Consider the following 21,434-nt stretch of genomic DNA (forward strand, 5'->3'; position numbering starts at 1 on the left):
TCGATTATTATTTGGTGTCATAAAGTCACAAAAAATTGGTAAACTTAATTTAATCTGAGTTGTGCTGTGTTAGGTTAGGTTAGGTTAGGTACATGCACTTGATCTATTAACTCAGATTAAATTAAGTTTACCAAATTTTTGTGACTTTGTGACACCAAATACTAGTCGAGGTTAGGTTAGGTTAGGTTAGGTACATGCACTTGATCTATTAACTCAGATTAAATTAAGTTTACCAATATTTTGTGACTTCGTGACACCAAATACTAGTCGAGAAGTGATTAGCAGTCTGATTTATTCATGTAGGACCATTATTTGACTTCATTGCAGCTACATTTGGGTACATTTGGGTAATTACTCGCTCCCTCGGTACATGCACGTGATCTATTAACTCAAATTAAATTACGTTTTCCAATTTTTTTTTACTTTGTGACTCCAAATACTAGTCGAGAAGTGATTGGTAACCCGATTTATTCATGTAGGACCATTATTTGACTTCATTGCGGCTACATTTGGGTAATTAGTCGGACCCCACTGTCACAGTCGAAGGTGATGACTGGCCTTGTTGACATGTGTTATTGTTGAAAATTCACCAACAGTGTCCTGCACCTTTTTCTCATAACATTTTCCCCCGTCCACTGCAATACCGATGTCTCCTTGACAACCAGCTGATATGCAATTCTGACACCTACAGAAAATAAAAATGAAGATGGTAAACATTTTTTTTTACGGGGATTAGCCCACCCGGGCACAGGTCACTGACCCACATCGGGGCCTGGGGGGCGAAAATGTAATAATAATAATAATAATTAGTTAAACGGAAATAAAATTTTTAATAAAAAATAAAAATAAAATAATTATAACAACATCACTGATAATAATACTACAGTACTACTACTAATAATAAAGAACCATAAAGAAATACAAAAATTAAAAAAAGATCACTAGTGAGAAACAATATATGTATGTTGTGTTGTCAAAGTAAGAGAAACAATTGAGACCCTGCAATTGTGTGTGAATGAGGCAGAAAGTCAGATCAGCAACCTGGGACTTGGTCACAATTTTTGTGATGCCATATGGCAGCAGGGTCTACCATTAGACAACACATTATGCTTCCAATATCTTCCCAGGCGGTAGTACCCCACTGTTTGGTAGGTGCCTACTACCTACACTTACTTATTTGTCACTTGTAAGCCACCAATATTAATAAATGAATGAAATACATAAATACCTGTATATATATTTTTATGTCAAATAAAAAAAGACAATTGATAAAGGATAATTGCTTAGCATTATTAGCCAATGGTCTAGTTTTACATCGTTTGTAATTCACTTTAAAATGGCTGGCAAGCTTAAAAGTGAGAGTTTTGTGGTGCTGAGAAGAAAAAGAGACACCCATTTTAGATTTTCTATGTACTGTACCGATACGTATTATTTAAGCATTTTCGACTTGCGACCATTTTGACTTACGACCTGGATTTGGGTCCTTAACCCCGCCCCAAGTCGGGGAGGAGCTGTATGCATGGTATCAATAATGTTGAGTGGGACTGTTTACATTTTCAGTGTCATTGTCTTGTATCATAGGCTATGTAGGAGAACCTCGCACCAAGGATGGAGGTGAGAAGGGAAACTCACAATGGCGTTTTATATAATATATATTGTATGTACAATGCAGTGCTAGGGAGTTGCTGTGTGGTGAGGAGCTTGTTGAGAGGGGGTCTTGTCTGTTTGAGAGTGTTGAGTAGAATCATCACGGCGAGGCTGGGGGTATTTATACAAGTCTGCCGGAAGTGAGCGGCGCTGCTGATTGGCTGAGGTGAAAGGCAGGAACTGGCCAATCACCGCGCAGTCCGAAGGCGAGGCTTGTTCTGAGGAATTCGCGGCGGGGTTGGCTGGTCAGCGACAAATCGCAGTTGTAGGGGAGAGTATCCACTACAGTCTCATGATACCAGTGATTGATGGCATGGTGTTATAGACACAGATGCTCAGATGTTGAGCATCGCTGCAGTGTCTATTAAGGCAACAATTTCCCACTGGTATTAAATCTAATCTTTATTTCACTTCTGTGTACTGCATAGCTACCACTGTACACCCATCATAAGACATCATCTGGGACACTAAATCTGCAGTGAAAATAAAATAAAGGAATGTTCATTAGCTGACATATCGTAACTGAATTTACTTTTACTTCACTGCAAAATTATGTACAGTACAGTACGGGGTATCTAAAAAAATAGCCTTACTTTTTCTAATATGGCACTGATGTAAAAATACAGTGTACTGTATTGTAAAAGTGTTCTGCCTGCTTACACTAATTCCAATACAGTGACCCCTCGTTTAACGAACGCCTCGGTTAACGAAATTTCGGTTAACGAACTGCCTTCCATAAGGATCTTCAATTTGGTTAACGAACAAAAATTGGGTTAACGAATTTCTTACGAACCGACCTCAACATGTTTTCGCTTGCACTGACCGGGCAACCAGCTTTAGTATCAGTCCGCCAATACATTAATCGGTTCTAGGGTTTAAATTCCTTACTATTTTAGTAAATATCAAGAAGTTTATACTATTCAATAATTTTAAAAGTTTAATATTAACTTTTTTAGTCATTTTAACAATTATTGAACATAATTGAAGGTAAAGAAACTAGTTTCTGGCGTGCCATCCAGCCTGTTAACACACCAGACAGGCGTTAGTCTCTCTCTGTTTTCAGTGGAGGTAACATCTCGCTTGAGACTCTCTTCAACTAAACGCTCTTTTTCTGTGTTTCCAAGCAAATTATTGGTCATTTTGAAATATATTTTACATATTGACAATATATAATGCAGTGCAGTGTTGATTTAAAGAAAATAATCTTGAAATACACCAAGAGAACTAAAATTTTATGGATGAAATGGTGCCATGGGGTGACTTCTCTTCCACCCCAATGCCTTTTCTTCTTCCTTCTCCTCCACCCCCATTCTAATTCCCATCATCATCATCATCCAGGAGCCTTCTACATACACACCTCAAAGTAAGTGAACTTTTCTACCATTTTTGTTGAATTTAGGAAATTTTCGGTGAGCTGGAACCAATTACCCAAAAACCCATTGAAACAATGGTTTCAGTTAACGAACTTTTCGGTTAACGAACGACCTTCTGGAACGGATTGAGTTCGTTAACCGAGGGGTCACTGTAGATGAATATTTTATGACTGTTATGTAACTATTTATTAGTGTCAAACATTAAGAATTTTCATGAATAACCAAAGTGACTTACACTAGAAAACCAAAGTGCTCTACAGAATTGCTTTTACTGTACAGTATTTTGATTTCTTGTCTAAGCCATTTACATGATGTACAGAACAACAGAGTGCTGTCAGTGTCTACCTGATGTACTGTACATGATGCATTCCTGAAACCCTGTACAATACTTTAACCTTATGTACATTAAGTGGACACTGACTGTACAGGCAATCTCGATCAACGTCATAATATATGGGTTCTGTCTTTAATGTCTCACATCTTCAGCTCCTGATGACCAAAAATTGAATATTATTTCTCTGTTTAGTCTTTCAACTGTGTCACATCACTTCTGTGTATGTAAAGAAAATCTATACTGTATACAGGTACTATCGTGCACAAAAGTCGTGTCCACTACCCAGCCACAGTGAGGGTTCGAATAGCCTGAGTCTGAAGTTTCGAAACAGGGGGGAAATGCTATGGTCGGCCAACAGATGTCGCCCTGTGTTGTGTGGATGGGGAGGGGAGGGAGCAGGAGGTGGGGGTTAGTCTAGTAACATGCTGTGTGTAGGTGGAGCATAACAATAAGAATGTCATGAAGATAGTTAATATTATTAAGCATGGTGAGAGATATGTAACGGGTAAATAAAAGCACACTACAACGACCATATCTCTGCCGTTCATGGCTACGACGGTGCGACTGATGGGCACACCAGTAATTAAACCAGCTATGGTAGTCACGGAGAATACACTAGTTGTTATCAAGGTTGGCGCCACCCACACCAGAGGAAGGAGGTGATATCAAACACTGAAACATGCCGAGGTCTCATTCCTACCATCGTTGTCACCAACAGGTAAGTCACATTAATTTGTCAGCATAGCCCATGTCGTCCTTATACTATTGCAGGGTGTCCCATGAGTGACAGCAGATATTTGTAGAGGTGAAAGAATATGTGATATTGAGTTGAAAATCTTCTATACACATAAGCATTTTTCGGTTTACTTTAGGCGTGAGGTGGGTTGTAAAAATTACGCAGGGCAAAAATTTGGCCATGTTATATTTTATTTTTCTTACCAATTGCAGCCATACTGTGTGCTGTTGTAATCCTTATTGGTGGATTACTTAAGGCCTATTAATAGCGTGAAAACCCGTTTGAAGATACTGTAATGTTCCATAACTTGCATTACACAACATCATACGTTCACGAGTTCCAACTCCGCTCCTAGCCTCCCCCCCCCACCCCGCCTCTACCCACCCAACTATTAAACCTCAAAATTTGAGCATCGTGGGTTACCACACCTAAACACTAATCGACTACTTATTCTCTCCCCACACTCCCCCTTCACCATCCCCCCACTCCACTCCTCCCTCCCCACCTCTTCCCTTCATCCCTCCCCCAAGACTAACATCAATCGAACATCCCATCCCATCACATTACCTTCCCCAACCCCCGTGCCCCTATTCTACCCATGGCGACGAATTGGACTACTGTAATGAACACTCACAGAACCGACGACATGGCTCCTCCCCCTTGTATTTAGAGTTAAAACCTTTACAACAAAGGTCAATCCCACGTAACTTGAGCCGGATTAAGATATGTGGAAAAAACAAGCAACACCCATGGCCACCCCCTACCCCAACCTAAAATCATAACCACCACGTCTCTATCTCCATCCGTTTCCCTCTATCTATAATAAAAAGTGTAACCCTACTCAGAAAAAATAATGAATGGGCTCTCCAAACAAATTAAAGATGAGGTGCACCCCACCCAAATAGGGATAGGCCCTCCATTTCCTTTCGCCTTCTTTTCTCCACATCCTTTCCTCTCTCCCAGTCACCCCAACCTACCACCCAATACCATGCAGTGGGCAGAAGGCCACACACTTTCTCTCCTCCTAAAAGTCTGTTCCGTTTAACCCACATTCTTTCACTACTAAACCTTCTTCCCCCTTTCCTATATTTCGCTATCGCTATCGGTATCTCCCGCCTCGACTCTGCCATTAGTAATGGTTGCCTTGCGTAATTTGTAAAATCCACCTCACAGCTAAACGTAAACTGAAAAATCCATATACTGTATGTATATAAGTTTTATACTCAGAATCACATATTCTTTCACCTCTACAAATATCTGCTGTAATTAGTGGGACACCCTATTATAATTATATGACAGTTGTTATATGAGCTCCTCAGTTAACTTCACCATAAAAATATGGTGTTTGATGTGCTATGCGTTTGCCGCACGTTACCTTACTCGATTATGTTACACCCCCAGTTGCAACCTTAGAGTTTGGGTTGGGTAATGTAGTATTTTGAGCAGAAATGGAATTCAGAACGACTCAATGAACATGAAGAAAAACGTTTTGATATAACGAACCCTAACGTAATGTAACCTGTTACAGTTATATGTAATCTGGGACGAACATGTCATAGCTGAAAATTGTCAAAAAAATATGTAAAGCAGTGGAAAAACATATATTTTGATTATCGGCGAGGCTAACTACCTATAAACAATTAATATTTGACGATTGACAAAAGTCCTGGGAAAATGAACCAACAAGTCATAAGCTAAAAATGATCAAATCATCAGTTTATCCTTGGTCATCATCAAAACAATCCTCTCGATATCACGAAACTATTCTGAATCATCTAAGAATTGGGCATACGGGATTGACGCATGGCCAACTCGTGTCTTCCCCTACTGGAGCCCCACCTATATGCTCCAACTGCCAAACACAAATAACAGTCTAACATATTCTCATTGAATGCCCTATTTATAATCGGTATAGAACAATGTGCTTCACTAACCCTACAATGTAAGATATTTTAGCAGAGACCCTAAAATTTTCCCTAAGTTCAGTTTTGAACTTTTTGAAATACTGTGATCTCCTCCAAACAATATAACACTAAATTATAGAAACACAAATATGTTAACTAATCCCTCTGGCCAGCCCTAGGAGAGACTCAAATGGGTGTCAGTGGTCTGGTTAAACTAAATCTTGATGATGATGATGATTATCGGCGAATGTTCACTCTACAGTCGCAGGGGTGGTGGTGGAAGTTTGGGGGTGGGGGGGGGGGAGGATCCACTTGCAGTTCACTATGAATACATGAAATAGGAAGAGTTTCTTGGGCAGTTGATCCAAAAAGATTTACCAAAATGTTATGTCAGAGTAATAATACTTAACCTAGGTGTTACTAATACCATTAATTTACTCTAGTATATAAAAGCCTGCATCAGTTACCACAACATAATATTACTCTGCCATTTCAGATATGCCTGTAGGACCAGCAAATTCGTCGGCAGTTATTGCTGAGCGAGACCAAATCATCGGGATGTGGAGAGCCGGGACAACTGTGCCGAACATTGCTCTCGAAGTGGGGAAGAGCACCAGGACTATTAGGAGGTGGATCCGCCGGTGGGAGGAAGAGGGCTCAGTGGAGACGAAACCTCGAAGCGGGAGGCCACGAGTAACGTCGGCAAGGATGGACGCCATGCTCGTGGCAGCCGCAACGGCATATCCAATGCGAACATCAGGGGAGCATACAAGAAATCTGGGCCTCAACTGCCATCACATGACGACGAGACGCCGACTTCATGAAGCCGGGATCGACAGTATATACCAAGTACTTGCCTAGCACTTGGTTCTTTTAGAAGTTATAAGTAAACATATCATCCTTTTGAAGAACATGAAAAAACTATCTTTAATTTACAGTAAAAAATCTTAAAATCTTTAAATTGCACATATAAACAGGAGCCTCAACAGTACAGTACCCTCTCTGTCCACCCTGACAGTAAAAACGACAAGTTTACCACAAAATTGTAAGCAGTTCAATATCTGGATGCACATAAGTACAGTGACCCCTCCGTTAACGAACTCAATCCGTTCCAGAAGGTCGTTCGTTAACTGAAAAGTTCGTTAACCGAAACCATTGTTTCAATGGGTTTTTGGGTAATTGGTTCCAGCTCACCGAAAATTTCCTAAATTCAACAAAAATGGTAGAAAAGTTCACTTACTTTGAGATGTGTATGTAGAAGGCTCCTGGATGATGATGATGATGATGGGATTTAGAATGGGGGTGGAGGAGAAGGAAGAAGAGAAGGCATTGGGGTGGAAGAGAAGTCACCCCATGGCGCCATTTCACCCATAAAATTTTAGCTCTCTTGGTGTAATTCAAGATTATTTTCTTTAAATCAACACTGCACTGCATTATATATTGTCAATATGTAAAATATATTTCAAAATGACCAATAATTTGCTTGGAAACACAGAAAAAGCGCTTAGTTGAAGAGAGTCTCAAGCAAGATGTTACCTCCTAGTGAAAACAGAGAGACTAACGCCTGTCTGGTGTGTTAACAGGCTGGATGGCACGCCAGAAACTAGTTTCTTTACCTTCAATTATGTTCAATAATTGTTAAAATGACTAAAAAATTTAATATTAAACTTTTAAATTTATTTAATAGTATAAACTTCTTGATATTTACTAAAATAGTAAGGAATTTAAGCGGACTGATACTAAAGCTGGTTGCCCGGTCAGTGCAAGCGAAAACATGTTGAGGTCGGTTCGTAAGAACTTCGTTAACCGAATTTTTTTTCGTTAACCGAATTGAAGATCCTTATGGAAGGCAGTTCGTTAATCGAAATTACGTTAACCGAGGTGTTCGTTAAACGAGGGGTCACTGTAGAGAGAAGCAGGAATGTACTGTAAATAGCAATACTGTATACAGTAATCCCGTGTTTTTCGCATTTTTTTATCGCGGTTTATTTACTAAAAAAAAAAATATATATATATATAATATATATATATATATATATATATATATATATATATATATATATATATATATATATATATATATATATATATATATATATATATATATATATATACATACAGTGGGTATGCTGTACGAACGGATCCTACTACGAATATTCCTATAACGAACGGTTTTACCTATAAAATTGAGAATGCTATAACGAACGCAACTCCTACAACGAACGCGGATGAATACGGGACTATTTCACCTGGCGCATGAATATTGTTGTACCGCGACCCACAACAAGAGCGTCAGGCGCCATCTTTGTCTCATTGTGTAGCCAGTGCACCACTGTTATTGTTGAAATTTCGTCTTTTGATGTGGAAATTCGCGTTATTTGTATAACTATTTTGTTATACAAGTATACAATTGTAACAATGAGTCGTCCAAAGCGAGTGAGAAAGCTAATAACCCTTGAAACTAAGAAAGAAATTATAAAGAAACGTGAGAATGGAAGAAGCATTGCGAAACTTAGTGATGAATATGGGATGGCTAAATCGACTATATGTACGATTTTGAAGAATAAAGAGGAGTTAAAAACTGTGCAAGTGGCTAAGGGAATCTTTAGACTTAGCAAAGCAAGGTGTAATGTGATTGAAGAGATGGAAAATTTACTCTTAGTGTGGATAAAGGAGAAAGAAATGGCAGGTGGTAACATTAGTGAAGCTATAATTTGTGAGAAGGCTAAACAATTGTTTGAGGACCTTAAAGCCAAGACTCCCAGTGGAAGTGATAGTGATGTGCCAGTGTTTAGGGGTACCTGCATGCTGAATAACACTAAGGTAAGATAAAGTACCGTATTTTTTACATTTTCCACAGAATTTTTTCAGTGTTAAGTGGTTGTATTTGGGGGCCTGGTCGTTGTATTTGGGGGCCTGGAACGGATTAATCCTATAACGAACGAATGCTATAACGAACGAGGTTCTGGAACCAATTACGTTCGTTATAGCATACCCCACTGTATATATATATATATATATATATATATATATATATATATATATATATATATATATATATATATATATATATATATATATATATATATATATATATATATATATATCTGATATCATGATCTTTTCAGCAAATCTCTACATGAATATACATATACAGTATTACCCCGCCTAACGCGGTTTCACTTAACGCGTTTTTTCATATACGCGGTGCCTCGCCAGAGCTGAACTTTCACTTAACACGGATTTTTTCCACATATACGCAGTGAGTGTCCGGCTCGAGACGCTATTTTTAGATTTGCCCCACCTGCCACCCTGCCTGACTGCCTGTTTTAGCTCATAAAATTCATACAAATTACCCGGCCAGAATATAATTTACATTGCTGGAATTCTTATAATTTGGTGATCATTTTGAATATAAACATCATATATTTTGCATTAGACATACAAATTTTAGATAAAATGTTTTCTCTGAGTAAATATGTTATCTTTTGTGCAAAATATATGACATTTATATTCAAAATATTCCTGGTCTTACAAGGAATCCAGCAATGTCAATTGTATTATCCTAACTTTAGTTTGAGGTATTATTTATTAAAATTTAGTGGTTTTCCCCCAAAAATTTCTCAGAGAGGGAAGAGCCAGCAGTGTAGTGTGAGAAGAGAGGGAGGGAGTTGAGTCCATTATTTGAATGGACATTAACTTGGCGACTGTATTTCTCTATTTCTCTTAAGTATTAATTGTGTGCATGTACCATCATAAAATTAAGATGTTGTTTTTACTACAACATAGTTATGTGTCTTCAATAAGTGGAGTTTGGGGGTCGGGCCGGTTTCTATTGGAATTAATCCCATATGTTCTGTTGTTCACTTAACGCGGGACCCTCTGGGTTCTATTGACTGCGTTAAGTGGGGTACAACTGTGTATATATATAGTGATCCCTCGGTTAACAAAATTTTGGTTAACGAATTACCTTCCATAAGATTCTTCACTTCGGTTAACGAAAAAATTTCGGTTAACGAATTCCTTACGAATTTTCCCAACATGTTTTCGCCTGCTTTTGCCTGCTCACCAGCTGTTGTATTAGTCCGCCAATACAGTAATCGGTTTTAGGGCTTAAATTCGTTACCATTTGAGTACCGGTAAATAATAATTATTTACTCAATATCAATATCAAGAAGGTTGTACTTTTCAATAATTTTCCAAGTCTTATATTAAAGTTTTTAGTCATTTTAACAATTATTTAACATAATTGAAGTACAGGGAACTAGTTTTTAGCGCGCCAAACAGCCACTTGACTCACCCCAAATGGCGTCAGTGTGTGTCCCTGCTCAATGGAGGAACCAATTACCCAAAATCCCATTGAAACAATTGGGGGTCGACCTCTAAACGGGTAATAGTTTCGTTAGGTTGAAAAATATTTACCAGTAACGACCAGTAAACAATGGAAACGACGCACCAACGCACCACCAGCTGTGAGTGTCGGTACAGTTGCCAGGGCAGATCTCTTGCGTCATCATAGCGAGCCCAAAGTAGCCAAATCCATGGTATGGTAGCACAGGACGATGTAAAACAAAGTATTCATTTATTAAAGTTTATTTATAGATACTGTACATAAATTTTTGTTCATTACATTTGAAGCATCAATCTTTGTTAATTAAATTTGAAACAAAAGAAAACTACGATACAGTATATTCATTAAAATATTACATCAGAAGTATATTTTACTTTAAATGTGACTGAATGAATATATTCTCAGAAATAAATATGGAAATGTAATATTTTGGCTGAAATGACGTACATATTACAGTGGAAAGTGGGATAAAATCATGATGAAAACAATGACTTTCGCTTTCTTTCGTTGTTCAAAAGATTTTACCGTAATCGCTTTTCGAATGGTTTTCAGTTAAAATACTGTTGTACCGTACTGTATTACAATAATATTCTATCCTATCATTAGCCTCATAATCCCACAACTGAAAACCATTCAAAAAGCGATTACGGTAACATCTTTTGAATGAAAGAAAGCGAGTCATTGCTTTCGTCACAATTTTATCCCAATTTCCACTGTAATACGTACGTCATTTCAGCAAAAATATTACATTTCCATATTCTCAGAAATAAATAATAGTTTTGTTGAAACGTAATGTACAGTATTTAATATTAAAATGCAAAAAGAGCTATAAAAACAATTAATACACCCGTAATGTACTGGCTGGCATCTCCACTCGTTTTTTTTTTATATTTACGGACTAATATATGCAAAAGCTAAATGAGAGTTGTATCTAGCTTATGTTAAGTAAATTAAGCTTGTTTGCTAATATTACAAACTTATTTAATGTTTAAAGAAGAAATCCGCATCCAAGTTATGATAATATTATTGTTGGAAGGAAAATAATTGTGTATGTTAAGGAAAATGATTTGGGCAGATTTTTTAAATGTTCAAATTCCGTCTTATAAGCCGAGATATACGGTAGTAGTTTTGCTGAAACGTGATGTATTTCAATGTAAAATAGGATAAAATACATGACGAAAACAAAAGACTTTACCTAACCTTCCGATGTTCAAGATATGTTACTCGTTTTTTTTAGTAGTTTTCGGTTAAAATACTGATATATTACAATGATATTCTATTCATACTGTGCTTGATATACTACATTCACGGAAATGTACTATTTTTGCTGAAATGAAATACGTATTACAGTGGAAAGTGGGATAAAATCGTGACAAAAGCAATGACTTTCGCTTTCTTTCGTTCAAAAGATGTTACCATAATCGCTTTTCAAATGGTTTTCAGTTAAAAAAACTGTTGCATCACAAGTGAATTAGGATAGAATATTATTGTAATACAACAGTTTTTTAACTGAAAACCATTCGAAAAGCGATTATGGTAACATCTTTTGAACGAAAGAAAGCGAAAGTCATTGCTTTCGTCACTTTCCACTGTAATACGTACGTCAAAAATATTACATTTCCATATTCTCAGAAATAAATAGTAGTTTTGCTGAAACGTAATGCATTTCAATGTAAATTAGGATAAACTACATGAAAACAAAAGACTTTACCTAACCTTCCGATGTTCAAGATATGTTACTCGTTTTTTTAGTAGTTTTCGGTTAAAATACTCCTATATTAGTGATATTCTATTCATACTGTGCTTGATATAATACATTCACGGAAATGTAATATTTTTGCAACTACAATGCTGATGTCAACACAAGTGTGGTTACAGCGAGACTGACTGAGTGAGGGAGAGCTATGCGTGTGTGTGTGAGGTTGCGGGAGGGCGGTGTCCTGTGTTCGGTGTGCGCGCGCGCGCGATTTGAATGTACTTCAATTACTTCAATGTACAGAATATTCCTCCGGCGGGGCAATCCGCGTATTTGCGCGCTAAATATTGAATGTACTTCAATTACTTCAATGTACAGAATATTCCTCCGGCGGGGCAATCCGCGTATTTGCAAATCTGTGTATGCTAAACCCGCGTATGTTAAGGGCCGACTGTGTGTATATATATATATATATATATATATATATATATATATATATATATATATATATATATATATATATATATATATATATATATATATATATATATATATATATATATATATATATCCTTTTTAAACAAAATTTAAAATTTTGCCCCACTTTCGATATTCCCGTGCGGTGCGGCAAAGAGACGCCCGCTGCTCTGAGAAGCCTCAGTCCACACGTGCCTACCGTACTGAGAATGCTACTGTGATTACCTCTTCTGTTTGTCCTCCCACGTGCATTCCAAGAGATCAAGAATAGTGATGACCTTAACGGAAAAAAAAAACAGTTTTATTGGACAAGCTCAGAGGTGGTATGAGCTATGGCTCGAGTTGTGGTGAAGACTGACAATTCATTTGTGTCTTTTGTCAGAATACAAGTCTTCAAGTAAAGGAATGTGGGTGGAAGAGGACTGGCTGGCTGGGGTGAGGGCGGGCAGACGCCGGGACAGCATGGAGAGGCTGGCAATGCGGGTGTTGCCGACCTCAGCGAAATATAATTTTTTTATTTGCTTGTAAATAATTTTTTTTTGTATATAACTGTGTTTACGTTTTTCCATTATTATACTACAAAATGATTAGTTTCAAATAATGATGTTAGTAAATGCCGGTACAGTGCATCAGTGATCAGTGTGACCTCTGGGCCGTGAGTGCATGACCTACCTGAGCTGTTTGGTGGCCACAGGTACAGTGATTCCTGAAAGACTATTTGCGGTTTTGGCTTTTCGCGGGGGTTTCAGGAACGAAATTCCCGCAAAAACACGGGATTACTGCACTGTAGATCTTTAATGATAAATGGTCAATAAAAATGTCATTAGCATTTTATATACCTGTATGTAAAAGTTCCCACAAAAAATACACATTTATTATTAAGGTGTGTGACAAGGCCAGGATGGGGAGAGTCAACAGTGAGGATGGTTTAATACTGTATGGTTAATTTTAGGGGCATTAGGGCTATATTATGGAGAAGTTATACAGGGTAACTGACATACAGTACTGTATACTGAAGAAGGAACAAGTTTATATTGACTGTGTACAACAAACACCTCTCAAAAACAAATTTAAAACAGGTTGGAAAACACTTTAGCTTTTTCACCCAGTTTATTCTCATAGTTCATCAGTTGCAGCTTTAGAGCATATGAATCACAGGGTACAGTACATGACTTGTGTACAGTACTTCACTACAGTATCCTCATCACTCTATAAACTGTAAGACACCAGACCATCAAGCTCCTCTCTCTCTCTCTTCCATCAGACCTAAAGCTTAGTACAGTATAACTACAATAGGGTGACGGTGGTACAGTGGTAATCTGCTTATCTCTCCAGGACACGTGTGAGAAGGGTATTATCCAGTGTGACATGACCAAACATGGCAGGTTTTCTCTAGGTACAGTACTACAGTTTCCTCATGTACTAACACTGTGGTCATAACTAAATTAACAGAAAACAGACCAAGCAAATGAATGGTTAGTAAGCTGACAAGAGGGGAAGTGATTGTGTGGATATCTTGGGTTGTTGTTGTAGAGGGTGAACACTAGTCAAATATTTGTGTTACAACAGAGAACAAATGACAGTGAGTGAAGGGTGAATCTATTTTGCTCCTGGCTGTGAACACTTATCATCAATTACTAGATACAGTACTGTACTAAGTTGTAACCCCCCCCCCCTTCCCCTCTCCCCCAAAAGAGTATCATTTACCCATGGGAGCAATGTGATTCAGGGTTTTACCACCATTGTTAGTTCACTAGTTTCAGGAATGGTTTGTTCAGCCGACCACAGGTATCAGTGTACAGTATATATGAATATTGTTACTCACAGAGGAAGCCAGCACACCTACATATGGTGATGCACTGGAGAATATATCAAATCATTTTGGTCAGCATCTAACAGGTGGATGTTTATGTTACAGTAATTTAGTCCTTTACTGTTACTTTGTCATCCACTACATTTCAATATCATTTCTGATTTTTTCTTAAGGTCTCTGCACCCCTTGATCCACACACAAAATAATTAAGAATGTAAAGATAATATACAGACAGACAAAGATTATTATTACATGTTTGTGAAATTTCCTTGGTCAGTTCTATGATTGATGTCATAAATAAATTGAATTTTTTGCTACCTGGACTTACTTCCTTCAGTTGACCTTAGCTACTGTATATCTATCTCACTTGATGAAGATAATTCTGTGGGCTTATTGGAAATTCTTAAATCCAATTCTTCTTTCATCTCCAGAGATATATTACCTTTGTGAATCAGTTTATGGATGTTTAGGTCAATCTTCTTGATAAACTTCTTCCCACATTCCTCACATTCCAACTTTTCATCAGAGTGAGTTAGTTTATGAACACTGAGGTTAAACTTCTGGGTGAACAGTTTGCCACACTCCTCACACTCATACTTCTTCTCCCCAGTATGGAGGAGTCTGTGTGTGTTGACGCTGCTCCTCTGAGTGAAAAATTTACCACACAATTCACATTCAAATTTTTTCTTGCCCGTGTGAACCAACTTGTGAACGTCCAAGTGGCTCTTTCTCGCAAATCTTTTCGCACATAGTTCACATTTAAACTTTTTCTCGCCAGTATGGGTCAGACTGTGGGTCTTGAGGTGGCTCTTTCGAGAAAATTGCATACCACATTCTACGCATTTAAATTTTTTTTCTCCAGTGTGAACCAGAATATGAGTGATGAGGCTGGTCTTATGAGTAAACACTTGCCCACACTCCTCACACTGGTATTTCTTCTCACCAGTGTGAATAAGAGTGTGGGTGTTCAGATCACTTTTCTTAATGAACCTTTTTCCACACTCCTCACATTTAAACCTTTTCTCTCCTGTATGAATAAGGTTATGAGTAATAAGACTGCTCTTGTGAGTAAACAGTTTCTCACACTCTTCACACTTAAACTTCTTTTCTCCAGTGTGAATAAGCTTATGAGTACTAAGGTGACTTTTCCTAATAAATCTTCGACCGCACTTTTCACACTCAAATTTCTTTTCATCGGAGTGGATAAGTCTATGGGTGTTGAGGTTGTTCTTCTGAGTGAAATGTCTCCCACATTTTTCACACTCAAATTTTTTCTCACCTGTGTGGATAAGTTTGTGGGTCTTGAGATGTCCCTTCTGAGTGAAATGCTTCCCACATTCACCGCACTCAAATGTGTCACCCGAGTGGATGAGCCGATGGGTGTTGTGGCTTCTCTCACTAGCAAATTGCTTCCCGCACTCATCACACTCAAACTTCTCACCGGTGTGGATGATTTTATGGGCACTGAGGTTGTTCTTTCTTGTAAATTGTTTCCCACATTCCTCACAGTCAAACTTCTCGCCAGTGTGAATAAAGAAATGAGTCTTAAGGTGGCTCTTCCTTGTGAACAGTTTACCACATTCATCACATTCAAACCTTCTCTCTTTACTCTGTACTGATTCATTCATTATGGGGAACCTACACCATAGAAAACAATGGTAGATGTTACTCTATTTCTTAATGTAGCAACTACACTCTAAGTGCCAGTAATAAATATATAAAATACCAGAACAGTCAGAAATTAATTAAAAATACCTGATTACAACATATAACAAACTTCCATGTATGTATGTATGGTCTAGTCTTAATATATGTAGCCTAGAGCTCAATACTATTATGGAAAAGTTAAATAATCAACCACTAGCTAATAAGTGCAAGGATCAAGACAATTGGATCCAGCCAAATGTGGTTCTGGTTTTCATCCCAGGAGCAGATGATCCCCTGCACCATTCTGCATTGGCTCGGTCATACAGATGGTGCTGAATCTCTCAATGTACTGTACACTGATCCATGCCATCTGCATCACAACATAGTCATCTTGTGTGAAGTGAGCCATCTTGTGTGGTGATTGGGTCAGGCCCTACTACTGATACACCTTCTGTCTTGGCCTCCTCCTTGTGGACCTGTTAAAAAAAAAAAACTTGTCTTAGGAGCAGCAATACATTACAAACACACAGAAGAGAACAAGTGAGGGAGTATCTGAAATAAAGAACAAAAAATATACTGTATATGCAGGTAGAAGAGGTTGAGGATAGGTTAGGTAAAGGAAGGTTAAGTTATTTCACATTATCTTCATGAATGGGTTAGTTTCAGCACCTCCATGGCAGCAGCGAGGTTTACAAGTTAAACCCCCGATAACTCGACATATGATAGGTCAGCAGGAGTCGAGTCACACACTAGAACTCAGCATGCCGGCCCACACTTGGCAGCCTATGTAGGACCAGTGAGCATCAGCTTGCGTGTGTCTCTTGTCATCGGTAGACCTCCTGACAATGATTACTGTATATCTCGGCCTATAAGGCGTCGGGGTGCATAAGACGGCCCCCCCAAATTTCCATTTAAAAAGTAGCTTTTGAGCTCTATTCGCTGTATAAGACCAGTACCCCAAATGTGACACTTACCCACTGACTCAGTAGTCCTTTACCAACCATCCTTGGTTTTTTAAAATAAGGCCAATTCACTTCAAGTAATGGCATCAAATGTTACCAGCTGGTGTAGTGTAAACACTAGTGACGTCACTTAAGCGTCTGTATTTAACTGTCAGTAGTTTCAAGAATTAATGCAGTCATTTACTGAATATTCCTTGTAAAAAAATAAATTTTAAATTAATTATTTATAGGAGATAAGTATTATTATCAGTAAATATACCGATATGCATTACTGACCACCTCCACGGCTAAAAATAGCCCAATCTCGCGGTCACTTTCCCTTTCTTGTCTCCTCACTGGCAAATGGGGGGGGCGTGGGGAGGGGTGTGTGATGATAGCTGTGTTTATTACAGGGGTATAATTCTCTTTTACGGTATGTTAGACAGGTTTATAATACATTTTTATTATTTTAATATACCGGTAATCTTAATTTGAATCCAGCTTGCCAAACGTAAGTTTCAGTATAAAATAATTAGTGGTAAGACCTTGTGAGTGGCTTACGATGTTTCCATCACCACTCTTGACACACTAAACCACAATATTTAAGAGGTAAGAATTTTATACTTGGTGGTTTAGACGACCCCCTAACTTTGGGCAGATTTTTTTAATGTTCAAATTCCGTCTTATAAGCCGAGATATACGGTAAGTGCCTGTACAGTGTTAAGTGTTATGTAAAAAGTGGAGTCTTAAGTTTATCAGTTCAATACAATTATCAAGAGTGCCTGTGAAGTGTTACTCTTATGTATAAAGTGTACAGTACATACAGTAGTGTTAAGTGTACAGTGTCTACTAACAATGCATATGATGACCTGTCTGGGAGTACAGTACACAGGGTGTCTCAGGACTTAAAGTATATGTACAGTACTCACTTCAAGAGGTGATTCTTGGGGTCATTCAAAGACATAATGTTTTATGCATATACCTGTATGTCCGATTCTCAAAAGCTATGGAATATTACCCTAACCAGTAAATTTGTATTAGTCACCCGGTATGAGTTATTAAGAGAAAATTATGTTTTTCCCGGTAGTTTAGACAATTTTCAAACCCTTTTCTTCTATGACGTTTCCCTCGCAAACGACCTCAAATTACCTGACCAAACCTAATTGGCGGGGAGACTCTGGTATAAGTACAGTATTTTACTCATTTGTGAGGGAAATGTCATAGAAGAAAAGTGGGTTAATATTTGTCCATTGGCTGTCCACATGTTTCCAATTCTCAATATTACAGACACAAAGACTATAAAAACCAAACATACGATTCTTATCTTTTCTTGTGCAAATCAGTATTAATGGAGTACTGTATCTCACAAATTTCTAGGTGTAAATTTCTGTACCCGCCATGTTGCCAGAGTCACTTTTCTCGCCCTATCCTCCTCTTTTGGACGTGACAACCAATGATCTTCAGGTATCGTGTCATGTGACTTGGCTGGCCAATCATTTTGAAGGCTCGTGATGGCGTGTGGTAAGTGCTCTCTCCCTTATCTAGCTGTTATTCAGAGAGTTTATCAGAACAATAGTGAAGCAATCCAAGTATTACAAGATCACAGTGACTCACCAACATGAAGACTGTGTCCTATGTGTGGAAATTGTTTACTTTTAACAAAAGACAAATTCTTTTGTCTGTAACCATAAGTGTACCAGCTCGCCCAGCTGTATCCTCCACCACAGTAACAAGTGACCTCCCCCCAAAAAATTGTTAGGTTGGGTTAAGTTAGTGTGTGTGTCTGTGTGTGTGTTTTATGGTGTGTTATGCTGAAGCCTGACTGCCATTTTGGTACAAATTAGTGGTTTCTCTTACAAATGAAAAAGTTATTTTTTTCCAAACTGATAATTTGCACCAGAAATTTAGGTCATATTTGAGTAACACAAACCATAATACACAAAAAACTATTTTGTATCAAAACCCGAGGACAGCCAATGGACGAATATTTACCTAATTTAGCTTAAACTAATACTAACATAACCTAACCTAACGCTAACCTAACTTATTCCAACTTAAAATACCAGATAATATAGCAAGGGCGAATCCAGGTCACCCCCTTTTCATGAGAAAATTCCAATACCTTTTCTTTAATGCAGTATTGTACTCAGGCATTTTTGTACAGTAAAAAGTAAGGTCAATTTATGATAGTAGCCAGGTTTCCATTTTTCCATAAAAAAAATGTTTTTCCTATGGTTCTTGTTGTGATTTGAAAGTATTTACCTTTGATTCTGGTGCTAACCTAACCAAAACCTGGCTACTATCCTAAATTGACTAAAATGAATTATTATTGGTATTTTTCCATTAGTGCACACAACTTTCCTACCCCAAATCTATTATCATATTCGAAAAAAGACGTCAAATTCTAAGGTAATTTTCTTCTATTACATTACCGTCGCAAACGTATCATAATGGAGACAGTGCATGCCAAATATTTCTCTATTTTCTTCCATTAATCTTCTGCCATTATCGCCTACCCGTCCTCCCCTCTGCGTGTTCCCTTCATAAATCGTCAAGCGCATTCGTTCCCGTACACGTCACGCGGCCAATCAAAAGCTTTTTTTTTCCCCTCCAATTAAAATGATCTGTGGTTTAATTCGCAGTATTTTATTTTGGTCTCATATTTTGAAATTCAAATTCATTTCCAACCATGGAAGTCTGCGATGGGTGTCACTTCAATTATATAATAATAATAATACAGTAATAATAATAATAATAATAATAATAGTAATAATAATAATCAACGGTTTATTGAAAGAGCATGGCAGCCAGAAGGCTGAAAATATACAGTTACATAATTGGGGAATGGGTCTCTTGATTTACAAATAATATACAAGTTACATTAGTGATACAAATATGATATATAATAACTATGTGGGGAGAAGGTCAAACTACAGGACATTTCAACATAGTGGCAGTACAAAAAGTAGTATTTACTGGGAGTGAATACACTGGTTGATTACAATTTATTGATAATTTTTACAATGGTTGGGACTGGGCTGTTCTTATAGCGATCAGTTCGTGCTTGTGTGGGCTGGTTGCGGTTGTAGTGTTGAACAGCAATTCTCGGGCGAGGGATCTCAGTGGATTGCGCGTTTTGGGGAAAAAACCGAACAAGCTATATCCTTTTTTTATATCCCAATGTGTTCTCCCGACCTCAGTAAAGTGTTCTAAGTGTAAGAACGAATGTAAATATCGTCAAGACCAACATATGTGGCATTGTGGTAACGTGTTTCCTATACGAGAATCGGCGTCAGCGACCTGTACTAATCTCGGAATCCAACGACGAACCAGACCCAGGCCAATAAGGTAAGAAATAAGTGATTCCATCATATGGTGAGAGTTAGGTTATGTCAGGTTAAGTAATTTTAAGTTAGGTTAGGTTAGGTTTATATGTCTGTTTTTCTTGTGTTTTGTGTATTTTGTATTCGCTTGGTCATATTTTTTGTTGGTAAACGCCCCACCCAAAACCCCAATAACTAAAAAACAGGCAATATCCGACGGAAATCAAGGTAAAAACTAATCAAAACACAAAAATACACTAGAAAAACTCAGTTTTGACTGTTTAACAGTTGTGTGAACTAATGCAAATTTACCCTATTATTGACCTCAGAATACCTCTACGTGCATATGGCTTCAAAGTGCCCATGATATTGGTCAGATTTAAAAAAAAATCGGGAGGGTCACAGCTCCCCCAAACCCCCCAGCTGTGCTCGCCATGTCCCTCACCCACACCTTCTTGGACCCCTTCTTTTATTCCTGGATCCGCCCCTGGTGGGTCATCTAGTGGTCCATAACGAGACTATACAGTATTTATACCCTATTGACACCGAATTACAAACCGGCAATTTACTCTTGAAACTCTTTGCCTGTTAATTCATACTAAACACAATATATCGTTCTAGTACGGGAGTTGCGGCGTTAATTTAGGCTGTTAAGTAAAATACAAAGATTTTAGCTCACATCCTGGTGGTTCTTGTCAGGGTCTCAGCTGGACACGGGCTCCCAACCTCCCACACACACTACAATAATACCTATTTCTAATGTACTTTAGGCAAATTATCACTATGTTTCTCAAGTGAATAATTTATATTAAACAAATAATTTATATGCTTATTAATATAGTTTTTTGGCTACACATTTTATTTCCAGTGATCATTACTATATTTTTTTTAACGCAATACTTATAACAATATGCTTAGCGATATCTATGTACATTTATTATTTATTTATTAATTATTTTACATTAATAATTATGTGAATGTGTGTTGTATAAGATATAATAGTTGTTTATATTGAGGAGGCCTTGAAGGTTGTCGCGTTGTGTTTGTCTGCTCACACTCACTTAGTTAACAACAGTCAAAGGTTATAATCCACTCCAGGGTTGTCAAGCTTCCCAGTTGATTCCTAGGCTGTATATATACGTGATAGTTGATCAAGAAACATTCCTACAAGACAGGATCACCGATGAACAGG

General features: G+C 37.8%; 2 protein-coding genes across 5 annotated transcripts in view; one reads left to right on the top strand and one right to left on the bottom strand.

Moving 5' to 3' along the window:
- Positions 1-21,434, top strand: part of LOC121861869 (tigger transposable element-derived protein 1-like) — a 65,607-nt gene that overhangs the window by 1,831 nt on the left and 42,342 nt on the right. The window contains exon 1 of one of the 3 annotated variants that reach the window (XM_042359770.1): positions 21,223-21,434. The exons of 1 other annotated variant lie outside the window; for it this stretch is intronic. In XM_042359770.1, the coding sequence (XP_042215704.1) occupies positions 21,426-21,434 (9 nt within the window). In that variant the 5' untranslated portion in view covers positions 21,223-21,425. Of the gene's footprint in view, positions 1-21,222 lie in introns of those variants that run through there. One more of the 3 variants, XM_042359769.1, reaches the window with a different exon arrangement.
- On the bottom strand, positions 13,614-20,991 carry LOC121861870 (zinc finger protein 708-like). Of its 2 annotated transcripts, none has more exons than XM_042359771.1 (2): positions 20,922-20,991; positions 13,614-16,454 (listed from the first exon to the last, which is right to left on the bottom strand). In XM_042359771.1, the coding sequence occupies exon 2, from the start codon at positions 15,957-15,959 to the stop codon at positions 14,679-14,681; it is 1,281 nt and encodes a 426-aa protein (XP_042215705.1). In that variant the 5' UTR covers positions 15,960-16,454; positions 20,922-20,991; the 3' UTR covers positions 13,614-14,678. The 2 variants fall into 2 exon arrangements, with proteins under 2 accessions (XP_042215705.1, XP_042215707.1); XM_042359773.1 differs by lacking the exon at positions 20,922-20,991 and adding an exon at positions 20,801-20,902.

The sequence above is a fragment of the Homarus americanus genome, unplaced genomic scaffold, assembly GCF_018991925.1.
Source record: "Homarus americanus isolate GMGI-L3 unplaced genomic scaffold, GMGI_Hamer_2.0 scaffold48840, whole genome shotgun sequence".
NCBI lineage: Eukaryota > Metazoa > Arthropoda > Malacostraca > Decapoda > Nephropidae > Homarus > Homarus americanus.